The following is a 14,236-nucleotide window of genomic DNA, read 5'->3' as shown; positions in this document are numbered from 1 at the left end:
AGTGCCTCATACTCGGCCTGGTTGTTGCTCGCCGGGAAGTGAAAGTGGAGGGATTGCTCGGCTATCACTGTGTCTCCCTCTTTCAGGACTACCCCGGCCCCACTTCCTTCTCGGCTTGATGCTCCATCAACGTGTAACTCCCAGGCCTTGTTGTAGTGGTGGTCGTCAGGTGTGAGTTCAGAGACGAAGTCTGTGAGGATTTGTGCTTTCAGGGCCGGTCTTGATTGGAACTGAATGTCGAATTCAGAGAGCTCAATAGACTATTTGGTCAATCGTCCAGCCAGCTCTGGTTTCATCAGTACTTGCCTTAGTGGTTGGTTCGTTCTCACGATTATTGTGTGGCTCTGAAAATAGTGCCTGAGTCTTCTTGCTGTTATTACTAGCGTTAGAGCCAGCTGTTCTATCCTCGGATACCTCTGTTCTATTGGTTGCATGACTCTGCTGACGAAGTATACTGGCTTCTGTATTTTTTCTGTCTCAATGACAAGAGCCGAGCTTATAAAATAACTGGAAATGGATAAATATAAGTATAAGGGTTTACCGACTTCTGGTCTTTGCAACACCAGTGGTGATGATAAGGTGGCTTTGAGCTCGGTGAATGCTGTCTCACATTCTTTTGTCCACTTGAATTTCTTATTCTTTGATATCGTCAGGAAGAAGTGGTATGATCGACTTGATACCGCTGGCAAGAATCGTGACAGGGCAGCTACTCTTCCTGCTAACTGTTGTAACTCTTTCATTGTTTTAGGGCTTGCCATGTTAAGTATTGCATCACATTTTTTGGGGTTTGCTTCGATTCCTCGTGAGGTCAGCATAAATCCGAGGAAGTTGGATCCTTGTACCCCAAAGGCGCATTTTTCCGAGTTGAGTCTCATTTTGTACACTCGGATTTGTTCGAATATCTCCCTGAGATCTTCACAGTGTGATCTTCCTTGGGTGGTTTTGGCGACCATATCGTCCACGTAGATTTCCATATTCCGACCTATTTGATGATGGAATACCTTGTCCATTAGTCGTTGGTATGTTGCACCTGCATTCTTTAGACCAAATGACATTACTCTATAACAAAAATTTCCATGTTCAGTTATAAAAGCTGTTTTGCTTTGATCTTCTGGATGCATGAGGATTTGGTTGTAATCAGAGTATGCATCCATGAAGCTTAAGCTTTCGAAACCTGATGCATTATCTACAAGCTTGTCAATGCATGGTAAAGGGTAGGCATCTTTAGAACATGCCTTGTTCAGATCTGTAAAGTCGACGCACATGCACCATTTACCTGAATTTTTCCTTACCATTACCACGTTTGACAGCCATGTGATAAAACGGATTTCTCTGATGAAGTTGGCACTGAGGAGCTTTTTGATTTCTTCTAGGGCTGCCATTGGTTTTTCTGCTCCGAGATTCCTCTTCTTTTGAACTATAAGTCGGATTGTTCTATCAGTGGCGAGCTTGTGGAAAATGATCTCTGGGTCTATACCTGGCATGTCCGCCGGGGTCCAGGCGAATAGATGGCGTTTGCTTGTAAAACCTTTATGAGTTCTGACCTTTCTTGTCCTTGCAGTGCTTGGCCGATGTATGTGACTTGTTCTGGTGTTGATGTCAGCGGAACCTTCTGGAGCTCATCTGTTGATTGAGGCCTTTCTTCGGTGTCCCCTCGAGGGTCAAGCTCGGCTAGGGATAGAACCTCATTTGGGCTGTAAATTGCTTTGACTTCCTGTTGATAATTCTTTCTTGTGTCTGACCTCTTTAGGCTTGCATTGTAGTACTCCCGAGCTTATTGGCGGTCTGAGTGGAGTGTCACTATCTTGCCGTCTTGTGCCTGAAATTTAACACATAGATGAAAGGTGGATACTACTGCCCTGAACATGTTCAAGGAGGTCTTCCAAGAATAATATTGTAAGGACTGAGGCAATCAACTATCAGATATTGTATATCTATAGTTCGTGACAATGAGTCATCTCTCATCATAGTCTTTAGCCATATGTAACCCTTGATCGGGACCCTTTCTCCAGAGAATCCTAATAGTTCTTCGGATGAGGGTTGCATGAGTTTTTCAGATAATTTCATTTTTAGAAAAGTAGAATAAAAGAGGACATCCACACTACTACCTGGGTCCAAAAGGACTTTTCTTACCAACAGCTCCCCTGTTTGAATGGAGATTACCATTGGATCGTCTAAGTGTGGAGCGGTCGAGCATATATCTGCCTGACTGAAAGTGATTTCTAGGTCGAGCGCATCTTTGTTGCCTTGTGGTGCTGTTCCTTCAATTGCCAACATCGCGCAGTAGCTCCGTTTTCGTGCCGAGGTTGTCTCGCCTCCCCCGGCGAATCCTCCGGATATGCAGTTTATAATCCTCTTTGGTGGGGTATTGTTTGATCATTTATTGTCCTCCTTGTTTTCCGAAGTTTGTTGGCGTTCTTCTCGGTCTCTGCCGTTTTCTTTGTGTCTTCTTCCTTCGATGTATTTATCTAGGAGGCCCTGCCGAGCTAACATCTTGACGAGCGGATTTCTGCTAGTAAATAATTTTATAAAATTAATCGCGTTGCAAGTATAGTTTCTAAACCAATAGAAAATCCTTTCATATAAAAGTTTGGTTGTCACAAGTAACAAAACCCAATAAAATTTATAACCGAAGTATTTAAACCTTGGGTCGTATCTCAAGGAATTACAGGAAAGTATAATTTATTATTGGTTATGGAAAAAGGTATATTTTTGGGTTTTTGAAATAGGGAACAAGTAATTTAAATGGCAAGAAGAATAAATTAATAATTATGAAAACTCTTGGCAAGGTATGAGAACTGGAAATCCCATCCTAGTTATCCTTATCAGGTGTGATGAGAATTGTTTAGTACTCCCACTTAGTTAACCCTTACTAAATAAAGGAAAGTCAAGTGGACTAATCAACTTGATTTCTCAAATCCTGGTCAACTCCCATAGAAAGACTAGCTTTAGAGGGATCCAAATCAATCAGCAATTTCCAATTTTCAATCAACCGCTGAGTTTGACAACTCAAGTGTCACCAATTACTTATCCAAAGCCAAAAGGGAAAAATCCAAATTATTTATATAATAAATAGAAGGAAACAATCTTAATTTTGAAATACCTCAAATTATATTAAATAAAGATATCAATTCTAACATGGGAAAGTTCATAAATCAAATTGGGAAAGTAAATAAACTAAGTGATAAAGTATATAAAAATAGGAGAGAAATTAAATTAAAGGAACATTGAACATGGAATGAAGAAATAACCATAAAATAAGAGAAATCCTAATCCTAAAACCTAAGAGAGAGGAGAGAACCTCTCTCTCTCTAGAAACTACATCTAAAACCTAGAAATTGTGAATTATGAATGTTGGATGAATGAATGAATCAATTCCTCCACTTTATAGCCTCTAATCTGTGTTTTTTGGGCCGAAAAATGGGTCAAAAACAGCCCAGAAATTGCTCCCAGCAATTTCTGATACGTACAGGTCGCGGCACTGTCACGCGTGAGCGTGGATTGAGTTTTCTCCAGGTGACGCGTGCGCATGATCCACGCGTGCGTGTCGCCTATCTTCAGGGCAGGTATGGTAAATTATATATTTTTGTGAAGCCCCGGATTTTAGCTTTTCAACGCAACTGGAACCGCTTCATTTGGACCTCTGTAGCTCAAGTTATGACCGTTTGAGTGCGAAGAGGTCAGGTTGGACAGCTTTAGTAGTTCCTTCAGTTTCTTGTATTCCTTCCACTTTTGCATGCTTCCTTTCCATCCTCTGAGCCATTCATGTCTTATAAATCCTGAAATCACTTAACACACATATCAAGGCATCGAATGGTATAAAGGGAGAATTAATATTTGGTAATTTAAAGGCTTGGGAAGCAAGTTTCCAATTATAGAACAAAATTTAGGAAGGAAAATGTAAAACCATGCAATTTATATGAATAAGTGAGTAAAGAGTTGATAAAAACCACTCAAATTAGTACAAGATAAACCATAAAATAGTAGTTTATCACCTCTCTAATAGATCCTTGGCTATCACGCACTCGTCAGTTGTATGTCTGTACTTTTGATGGAAAGCACAGTGTTTGCTTTTGTCTACAAATCGCTGATCTTGATAGCTTCCTGCTCTTGCTGGTGGTTTTATGATTTTAGTGTTGAGTATTTCTTTAATTATATTTTCCCTCTTTGTGTTGAATCTGGTGTAGTTTTCAAATTTTGGGGTGAGCCTGAATTGCTTTCTGGAGTCTTTGTTATTCGCTGACCTCGTCGTTTTGTCTTCCTCCCTCCTAGGTTGTTTTCTTTCTGTTCTTTCGGCTTCACGGAGCTATTCAATCTCCATTTGTCCAGCCGCCCTTTCCCGGAATTCTTCTAACGTCCTCAGCTTAGTAACCGCGATTGTCTCTCTGAACTTTTCTGGTATCTCTATGGTTGCTTCTGCAAATATGGTCATGTAGTCTTTCAAGCTTTCTTGTGGACCTTGGCGGATGGTGTTGAGGTAATCTGATCTGTGTACGTATATTCGTGCTGCTGCAAAATAGTCGATGAAGGACTTCACCAGCTCTTCAAACGAGGAGATTGACCCTACAGGTAATTTTGAAAACCAAAGTAATGTAGCACCGTCAAGGTAAGTAGGGAAGGCTCTGCAAAGCACAGGCTCATTGTTAGGGCCTTAAAAAATATCATGGACTGAAATTTCTTAATGAGACCGGGGGTCACCAATCCCCTTATATGGCTCAAGCGAGGAAGGTAGTGTGAAATTCTTTGGTATCTGGTAATTGGTGATTTCTTCGGAGAACGGGTTGTCTAAGGTCAGCTTCTCCTTTGGCGGGTTGACGCTTAATAGGTCTGCGTTGCCTAGGACTGGGCCTTTGGAACTACCCTCCTCACGTTTACTAGCGCTGTTTTGGGTGGACAGTTCAGCAAGTCTTCTGACTTCTGCTTGTAGCTCGGCCATAAGCTCGGCCTGAGTGAGTTGGTGAACTCCGTTATCGGCCATGTTGGAAGGTTGAAAAACCCTGCGAAAAAGAGAAGAACAAAGTGCAATATGGAAGAAATAGTGGGGTTAGATTAACTCTCGAGCCCCATGGTGGGCGCCAAATGTTCCATTCTGGGTGAGCCGAGGTGCGTGACTTTCTGAACGGTTGCTTGGTTCCTAAGCCGAGCTATACGTCGTCCGAAACAGCGTTGCAAATAAACCTCGGTGCTCTGAAACACGGCGGCGGGAGCACCTATAAAAAGCACTCCGACGCTCAAGTAAGTGTGTGAATTATGAGAAATAAAGATAATGAACTAGAGTGAGTTCTGTGACTTGAGACTTTATGGGTTATTTGGCTTGGCTTTATAGGCGAGTGGTGTGTCAGTTTCAGTCCGTTTTGTTCCGATATTCCTGGTTAGCGCCGTTGTTAGTATCTTTAACTTGTGCAGAATCATGATCAAGTTTGGGTAGTGGGTTCCATTGTTGTGGATAACGGCTAGGAGATAATGCTGACTTGTGAATGGTTTAGTCAGTAGTCTCCGCTCTGCTTGTTTGTTTCCGGACCTTAAGGTCAGTTTTCGGTTATGATCTTGCTTCCGAGTATAATAGAATACACGTCACCAATAAAAGTATATTTTTAAAATATTTAAAATAAAAAAGACCATGCATTCCTTACAAATTTTCTTTTTGAGAAAAAACAAAAGCATTTTACCGTTGGCGAATTCGTTTTTTTTTTTAAAAAAAAAAGACAATTCAATGTTCAAGATTTTACTTTTTGAAATTTTAAATTAAATATTTATAACTCACCCCAATAAATTCTATTGCTCCCCGTATATTTTGAAATTACTAATAATCATTTCCATTTTTAAAATTTCACTCCAACAAATCATATAAAAATTTTCCCACGAAAAGTTATGAAAGAAAATAAGATCTAAACTAAAGGTTGAGAATCAAATTGTACTTTCCACTATAATATTATAAATAAATAAAAAATCACTTGTTATTAACATTTTTTAGATAAAAATTGATTCTCATATTTTTACTGAATTTTTAATTAAATTTTTATATTTTTTAATTATATTTTTATACTATATCAGATTTTGTAATTAAGTTTTTATTGTGACAAAAACGTTAAAATTAATAGAATATTTAGTTAAATTATACGAAATATTCAGTCAAATGTTAGACATATTTATTTTGTTTAACAGAATATTTTATTAATTCCAATATTTTTGTTATGGCAGTGACTTAATTACAAAATTTGATATGGTATAGAGATTTAATTGAAAAGAAAAAAAATGTATAAAGACCTAATTGAAAATTCAGTAAAATTATAGGAACCGACAGAATAATTAAACTTTAAGATAATTAAAATAATTTTGAAATAAATTTTTTAATGACCTACTTAAATATTTTAGAGATAAATTTCACTACCAATTCAATTAATATTTAATACCTCCAATTTACAATAATTTTAGTTCTTGTATACGAATAAAAACATCAATTTTTAGAGCTTATTATTAATAATTTGAAAAAGCATAGAGCTTTTCAATGGAGACATACACGCACCAATTATTGACAACTGTCTGATGCTGTATCAATAATGCAATTTTTATAATTGCTTTTTATGCTTTATTAAAGATTAAAGATGCTTTCATCTTTTTAAATTCCTCTCTTTTTCTTTAATAATTTTTCTCTTTTATCATCTTTTATTTTCTTGTTGCTTTCTTTCTTTTTCTTCCTTGCTTTAAGCATCTTTGGAACATTTTCATATGAGAGACATGAAGTCTATCTCTTGAGTCTTGATAAATGAGTTAAATTTTATTTGAAAATCAATTTTTTATTTAATTTTGGAACAACTTATTATATAGTAGAATTCATTTTGGTTTAATGGTTTAAAACGTCTATTTTGCCCTTAAAATAAAAAACCAGTTGCACTAGCACGTTATATACTCATATATAGTTTTTTTTTTTTACAATATCTTCTAATTTTATAGATTAAAGATTAATCTATCATAAATGATCACTCGTGCATAACTAATTAACAATAACTACAACCTACAAGGCTAGATTGGTCCGTCTTCATCCGATGATCGTCTCCCACCGCAACCACAAATTTTTCATCACCGCCTTTACTAAATAGAAGATATGTAAAATCTTGAATTTTAAAAAATACAATTCTGATTTATTTAAGATTAATTTCATCAGTTCAAGAATTATTATTTTCACTTTTTTTTAGGCAATTAAATCTAATTTATAATAAATTGAAATTAGATATTAAGAATTTTTGTATAATATTTTTAATGATTAAACATTATATTGTAAGTATAATTAGAATGTTTTGACACTCTTTTTTATATGTTGCTCTTTTTCTTTAAGGGTGAGAAGTATTGTTTACCAATGCTAACTGCTATTTGAAGCAAACTGCGGATCACGTGTTTTTATGCCTTATGAATTATATATCACAATTTCTGCTGCTCCTCTAGCACTCCTCTTATTACTCGTACTTTAGCTCAGATTATTATTGTGCTCAAAGTTATTTTAAGATGATTGGCATTTTTTTAATAATGTATGCTGCATGAAAATTCTTTATATTACTTGATGTACTTGCTTTAGTTGTGTTTTTTCCTCTAATGAATCACTAGGCAAGAAAAGAGCAACACACTATAATTGAGGGAAATCATCATCAAACTCGCAAAAAGAAGGTCTATTAACTTAATTTGTCTATTTCTAATTTCCTCTGATAAATTTCTTATATTATTATGTTTGTTATAAAGAAAAAGAGCTGAATTTAAAACAATGCAAAAAATTAATGATTTTAATAATGATAAATATTTGTTGAATTATGAATTAATCGTCTAAATAACTAGTGTGATTTGATATGTGAGTTCAATAATGCAGGCCCAAAATTACGAGCATAATTAGAATCAACAAGTGCAACATTTCTCACTCATCATATTCGAAATTGAAATAATTTGAATAATGGCACATTCCTAAATAAGTTGCAGCAATAAAAGAAATGATATAATTTGGATCTAATCATGAATAATCCTTTGACAAATATGGAAAAATAAAATGAAACTAATTTGAAAGAATCCTTAACTCGTGCAAATGATCAAGCAATCAATTTATTGTTGCAATGGATCTGAAATCAGAGAGGCAAGAAATTTATTCTTGAAATTGACCATTGTTATATAGTTGACACTCTTTTAAAGAGGGGATCGAGAGAAAGAAAGAAAGAACATTTGGTAATCACTCTAAAATCAGAGAGCTTTATCTTTTCCCACTTGATTTTACTGAAAATTTGTTTTATTTTATTTAGAGAAAATTCCACTTCACTCCTCTACGAGATGCTAAAATGACACTCCCTTCCTCTCTATTTATAAAATGTACATTTCTCTCCCTTATAACTTTTAAAAAACTTCCTCTTTAATCTATTTTAAATCTTTTGTGTTAACTAATGTTAAATTTATCTATTTTTTTAAAAAAAATTATTTTTTACAAAAATACTCTTTAGCAAAAATTTTATTTTTTTATCATTAAATATTGCTTACGAAAATACTATTTAATAAATTATTTTTTATTAATTAAATTGTATTTTTACAAAAATATTTTATAAAAAAATTTAATAATTAAATTATTTTTTTTTAAGATACCATTCAATAATTTTTTAATTATTAAATTATGATTTTACCAAAATTTTTGTTAATAATTTTTTTATATTTTACTATTAATTTTTCGATATCAATGTGTATTATTTTAACATTAAATAAAAAAATCTTACCATTGTTAATATGTATAACAATTAATATATTTTGATATTGAAAAATAATCTTACTAAGATTTTTTTAATATTAAAATAATATATTGATATCGAAAAATTAATAATAAAATATAAAAAAATTGTTAACAAAAATTTTGATAAAATCATAATTAATTAAAAAATTATTAAAGGATATTTTAGAAAAAAAATAATTTATTAAAGAGTATTTTGGCAAGTAAAATTTATGACAAAAAAATAAAATTTTTGTTAAAGGGTACTTTTGTAAAAAATAATTTATTTTTTCTTGAAAAATGGATAAAGTTAACATTAGTTAATACAAAAAATTTAAAATGTATTAAAGGGGAGGTCTTTTAAAAGTTAAAAAAGAGAAAAATGTCATTTTAACATCTTGCAGAAGAGGAAAGGAAAATTTTCTCTTTTATTTATCTTCTCTTGTGTATTGAAAAATGTTGAATCAGTGACAGTGTGAGGAAGCAATAAGAAACCTAGAGTAAAAAAAAACAAGAGAGATAGGTTAAAGAAAGTTAAAATTAATTTGTGTTAAAGTAACCTTATTGGGGGTATGGATTTCGGATTAGTTAATACATTTTTTTTTTTGGAAAGTTGTGTTGGTATTTAGATGTTGACTAAGTTTGGTTCAAGTTTAGTGGTCTTAAAGTTAGTTTGAGCTCTAGGGTGGTAGATGAATTAGGTATCTAATTCATTGAATTGGTGACTATAAATTGAGTTTTTATAGTGAAAATTTCAACTAGCTTAAAATTAAATATTCAAAAGTTTAAAATCCTTTTGATTTATTTGTTGGGACGACAATGAATTATTTGATGTCTTCGTTTAGATGGTGGTGAGAAGTACTTATAAGGAATTTCGATATTTAAATTAGCAAGGATTTTAAGTAGAATTATGTGAATTTAGAATGAAAAATACTTAAAATTAGTAAAATATTTATAGAGGTAGGTGATGATTTGGTCATCACTCTAATTTTTTTTACTTGCAGTAGTGAATAATTCTTCTTCAGTATTTATAAAGTTATCCTATGTTGAGGTAGTGGCTAAACTGTGAATATCGTATTTGAAATAGTGGATGACAAAGTCTTACTTGTTATGCAAATCGAATCGGACACAGATTATGATAACCCTTTTTCAAGTAGATCGAATAAGTTAATCCATATGGCTTTCTAAATTGATGTTATTGAATTTTAAAGGCTTCTATGGATCTTCTGTAAAATTGGATTAGCTTTATTTGGGTGATGACTTTATTTTTTAGACCATAGTATAAACACTTATCATTGTTGTAATCTTATTGTTGTTATTGTTGTTCTAATAATAATAATAATAATAATAATAATAATAATAATAATAATAAATAAGTTATTTTAGTAAATATATTAAATTAAAAACGATATAAATAAATAATTATTTTATAAAATTAATAATTGATACCGACCATATGATTAGTCTAATACATATGATATCTTGTTTTTTTCAAAAACAAAAAATAGATATTGAAATATATCATTCCTAAATTAATATGAAAATAAGAGTTGAAATCCATTTTGACCTCTGAAATTTGGAGCTTGTTTCAATTTCAACCCCTAAATTTTTAGTTACTCAATTAACACCTCCAAATATTGGATCGTGCCTCACTTTTGTCCCTATAGTTATCTTCGTTAATGAAGAGCTGATGTAACATGTTAAGTTGACACGGTGTGCATCTACGTGGCATCCAACCTGCCAGAATGAATGTGTGATGAATGAATGATATGGTAAAAGTTGTTTTCACTCAATATGAGTCCATGCAAATTAGGGTTTTAATATATACGTAGAAGTCAAATTAAGTGAAAACAACTTTTTGCCACATCATTCACTCATCACGCATTCATTCTGGCAAGCTAGGTGCTACGTACGTAGATGCACACCGTGTCAACTTAACGTGCCACGTCAGCTCTTCGTTAACGGAGATAACTATAGAGGCAAACGTGAGGCACAATCCAATATTTGAGGGTGTTAATTGAGTAATTAAAAATTTGGAGTCGAAATTAAGGCCAAGCCCAAATTTCAAGGGCCAAAATGGGTTTCAACTCATAAAAATAACGACGAATCTTTTCTCATGAATTTTATATATAATTTTACTGTAAAAAAATCTTATAATTTTATATATAATAATTTTTTGTAAAAAAATTTCGATGGAAATATTTTACCAATACATTTTGTATATCTGAGACTAATAATTAAACTATTACTATAAGATTAATCCGAAGATAAAAACCGTAAGATTGACGAATTAAATAATCGTTACTAATAGATTATTCTAACTATAAATCTGACAATATCATGTGGTTCATTTTTTATTTACAAAATAAATTAATTATCGTCGGATTGATTTTATTCTAAATCCGACAATAGTGTATAATCATTTTTAAAATTATTATTTAATTAAATATATTAAAATTTCATTATCAAATTTTATATTTAAATAGCTATTAAACAAAGTATAAAATTATATACTTGTATTTTTTATTAAAATAATAAATTAAAATATTAATACTACGAATAAAAAATAGAAAAAATATACGAAATCTATAAAATGTCAAATTATATAAAGAAAGCATGATAAATGACCAAAAAAAATTATTAAGGGTCTTAATAATTATCTGCATCTTCATCTTAATCGCCTCTCTCCTCTTGACAAATATTATTTGAAATTTTATGACGACCGACTTACATGTAACCTTTCGAAGCGATCATCCACCAGAATGCCTTAACCCCCCATAATGCAACGATCCATCTTTAGCTAAAGCCCTATTATTTTCCTTGTTCATGGTCTGGAGGTGTCTAAACCTGAGATCATTGTCCTAGTACTGTCTCAAGTCCTGATTTTAGTGTGTCCACAACCATTGATATACCTTCTTCTATCCCGTTGTGGACATTTGAGAGCACTTGCTAAAGACATTGACCAATGTACACTACAACAATAACAGAGAATAGCGGCGATTAATACCGATTTGCGGTGATTTTAAACTGCCGCTAAATATAACACCAGCAACAATACAAACGCAGCACATAAGGGGGCAGGGATGAGATTTTGCGGCGATTTTCAGTAACTGCTGACTTAACCACAACAAATCAATTATTTTGCGTCGGTTGGTTTAGCGACAGTTATACCGCTATATGACCAAGAGAGATTTAGCCAGCTTATTTGCGACATATTTTAATCGTCGCTATTTGCTTCTTGTGTTTTTATATGGTATTTATTTGCGACGATTTTAAACCACCGCTAATTGTTTACACGCACTTTTTTCTATAAATTCTAAAATCTTATTTTGATTTATTTAATTAATCCGCGAGTATTTCTTAATTATATGGAGTATTTTTTATTTTAAAAATCTTTTCTTCCCCTCTAAAGTTCTATATTGCAGGTAAAAAATTCAAGAATATTTAATTGCAAAAAAAACTAACATATTTATTGTAATATCAATAAAATATTTCAATAGTTACCCAAAAAAGTAAAGTATTCGGCTAATAATTAATGCTGCATAGTAACATAAACAAAACATATACTGAAAAATAAACTATCACATATTTCCTAATTTCTATTTTTCGCCATATCCATCCAAAGAATTCATCCGTGCAGCGATGTCTGGTGGCAGTTCCCCACCTTGCTGTTGGACTAGATAACTCAGCACACTCTCTAATGCATGTCTCTTCATTTTCTCTACTACTATTTCATCCTCTATTGCCTTCCTTTTCAATTTTTCTGCTGCTACTTCATCTTCCACCACCTTCCTTCTCAATTTCTCGGCCGTCACCTCCGCCTGTAGTTCAAACAGCATCCTTTGGGCCTCTTCTATTTGAGCTCTATCCACCGGCGGCTGCGCACTCGGACGAAAGAGTTGACTTGGTGTCGGCCCGAAACCTATGTCACGCGCTCTACCCGGGCGCTCTTTACCGAGAGCTTGGACAATGGAATCATTTTCAGACAATATTCTCATAGTTTCATCTAGCTGCTCAATTGCAGATATTTTTTTCCTGCAGATGTAAATAAGCATACACAATCACACTAGGAATATAGCATACTCAAGACATTTTAATAATTAAACCTAACATGTACCATAATAATTAATTAAGTGTACTTACACCGATCCTCTGCGCTTCTTCGTGTATGTAGATGCCATCACATTGTTTGTGCTTTAGGATCCATACTTCTCCTTTACCAACTCTTTTCCCTTGTTTTTGTGACTGTGACAATACAGTTTATACCATAAGTTTCACCTATTTAATTTTTTCCAATAATTTTTTTCTTCTTCCTTATAAATAAATTCAAACTACATACCAACCAATTTATTTTACCTCAATCGGTCAACAATTTAATGATTGCTCCATTTATTTTACAAGAATTGAGTAATTGATTATATCTAAATAGTAAATTTATTTTAATAGCTCCAGTATTTGTTTTTTGGAACTTATTTTAATAGCTCCAGTATTTGTTTTTTGGAAATAAGTATCAGTTGTCAATTCCTTATAAATCAAAACTAAAGAATGATTTGCTTAAAAATATAGAGAATTATTCGAGACCATGATAGCCACCTATATTTGATTAAAAATCTATATTACCTCTTCTTCCCTTGCCCTAGCCAAGCTTTTAGAACCGCCAGTGTGCGTGTAAAGCTGCTTCTTTCGATTCAGCGCGTTTTGCTTGCACTTCGCCTATTATATCATCAACAGTAACATTGGTTAGACACAGAATAAATACATACGAGTGTATCATAACTAGTTAAATGTTCTTATATATCTCTTTTACTTTGGTGTATCACTTATATATACGTTCTTTTTCTCTTTCTTTGAAAAGTAATGTATATAACTCCAAAAAAGCTTGAATGCAATAAAGTAATCTCTAAGACTGAAAATTAGTTGGTATTATATGCGTTTATATGGATCTTAGGTGGATTAAAGACAATGGCTACTTAAAAAATGGGGTACCTTTGTGGCAGGATCATTACGATAATCAATGAACCACCTCCAATGCTCTCTAGGAGTTCCCTCTGGGCGGTTGTTAAGATTCTGCTCAAGTGTCAAAGTTGGTTTGTAATGCGAGTCATACAGCCTCCCCTTTGTATCCTTCCAGGACCTTCCCATTTGTTGCAAAAATGTTTTTTTTTTATTCAACCACCACTATCTTCCTGAAAGTGGAACATCTCCTGCAATGACAATGTCCAACTGTAAGTAATTGTAAGTTGAAAGCTTTGATATGATTAAAAATGCCGAAAGTCATTACCTTTATGCAATCATCATAAACCATGTCTTTTGCCCTGCACCTTTGCCTAACTCTTCTCATAGATAGGAAATTTGTTGTAATCAAAACCCAGCGCTCCTAGGATGCCACTCAACAGGCCAGCTCCATCTCCGATTGCTTGCAGTTCCTCGTTGAACCTCAGTATGATCTTGCTACCATTAAGAGACCACTCCAAAGCCTCCCTCACACTCATTTTAGTGTGCTTG

At 33.3% G+C, this 14,236-nt stretch overlaps 2 protein-coding genes across 2 annotated transcripts; both read right to left on the bottom strand.

Moving 5' to 3' along the window:
* Window positions 1-1,869: 1,869 nt before the first annotated feature.
* LOC148569205 (uncharacterized) lies at window positions 1,870-2,277 on the bottom strand. Its single transcript, XM_088484934.1, has one exon. The coding sequence runs from the start codon at window positions 2,275-2,277 to the stop codon at window positions 1,870-1,872; it is 408 nt and encodes a 135-aa protein (XP_088341060.1).
* A 10,053-nt stretch (window positions 2,278-12,330) lies between these two features.
* LOC148569204 (uncharacterized) lies at window positions 12,331-13,873 on the bottom strand. The gene is made up of 5 exons (XM_088483305.1): window positions 13,718-13,873; window positions 13,352-13,444; window positions 12,874-12,976; window positions 12,520-12,764; window positions 12,331-12,477 (listed from the first exon to the last, which is right to left on the bottom strand). The coding sequence occupies exons 1-5, from the start codon at window positions 13,871-13,873 to the stop codon at window positions 12,331-12,333; spliced, it is 744 nt and encodes a 247-aa protein (XP_088339431.1).
* Between the last annotated feature and the right edge of the window lie 363 nt (window positions 13,874-14,236).

Source organism: Arachis ipaensis, chromosome B4, assembly GCF_059453495.1.
Source record: "Arachis ipaensis isolate K30076 ecotype BB chromosome B4, ASM5945349v1, whole genome shotgun sequence".
Taxonomy (NCBI): domain Eukaryota; kingdom Viridiplantae; phylum Streptophyta; class Magnoliopsida; order Fabales; family Fabaceae; genus Arachis; species Arachis ipaensis.
The sequence above is the reverse complement of the archived record's forward strand: the minus strand, read 5'-3'. Positions and strand labels throughout refer to the sequence as shown.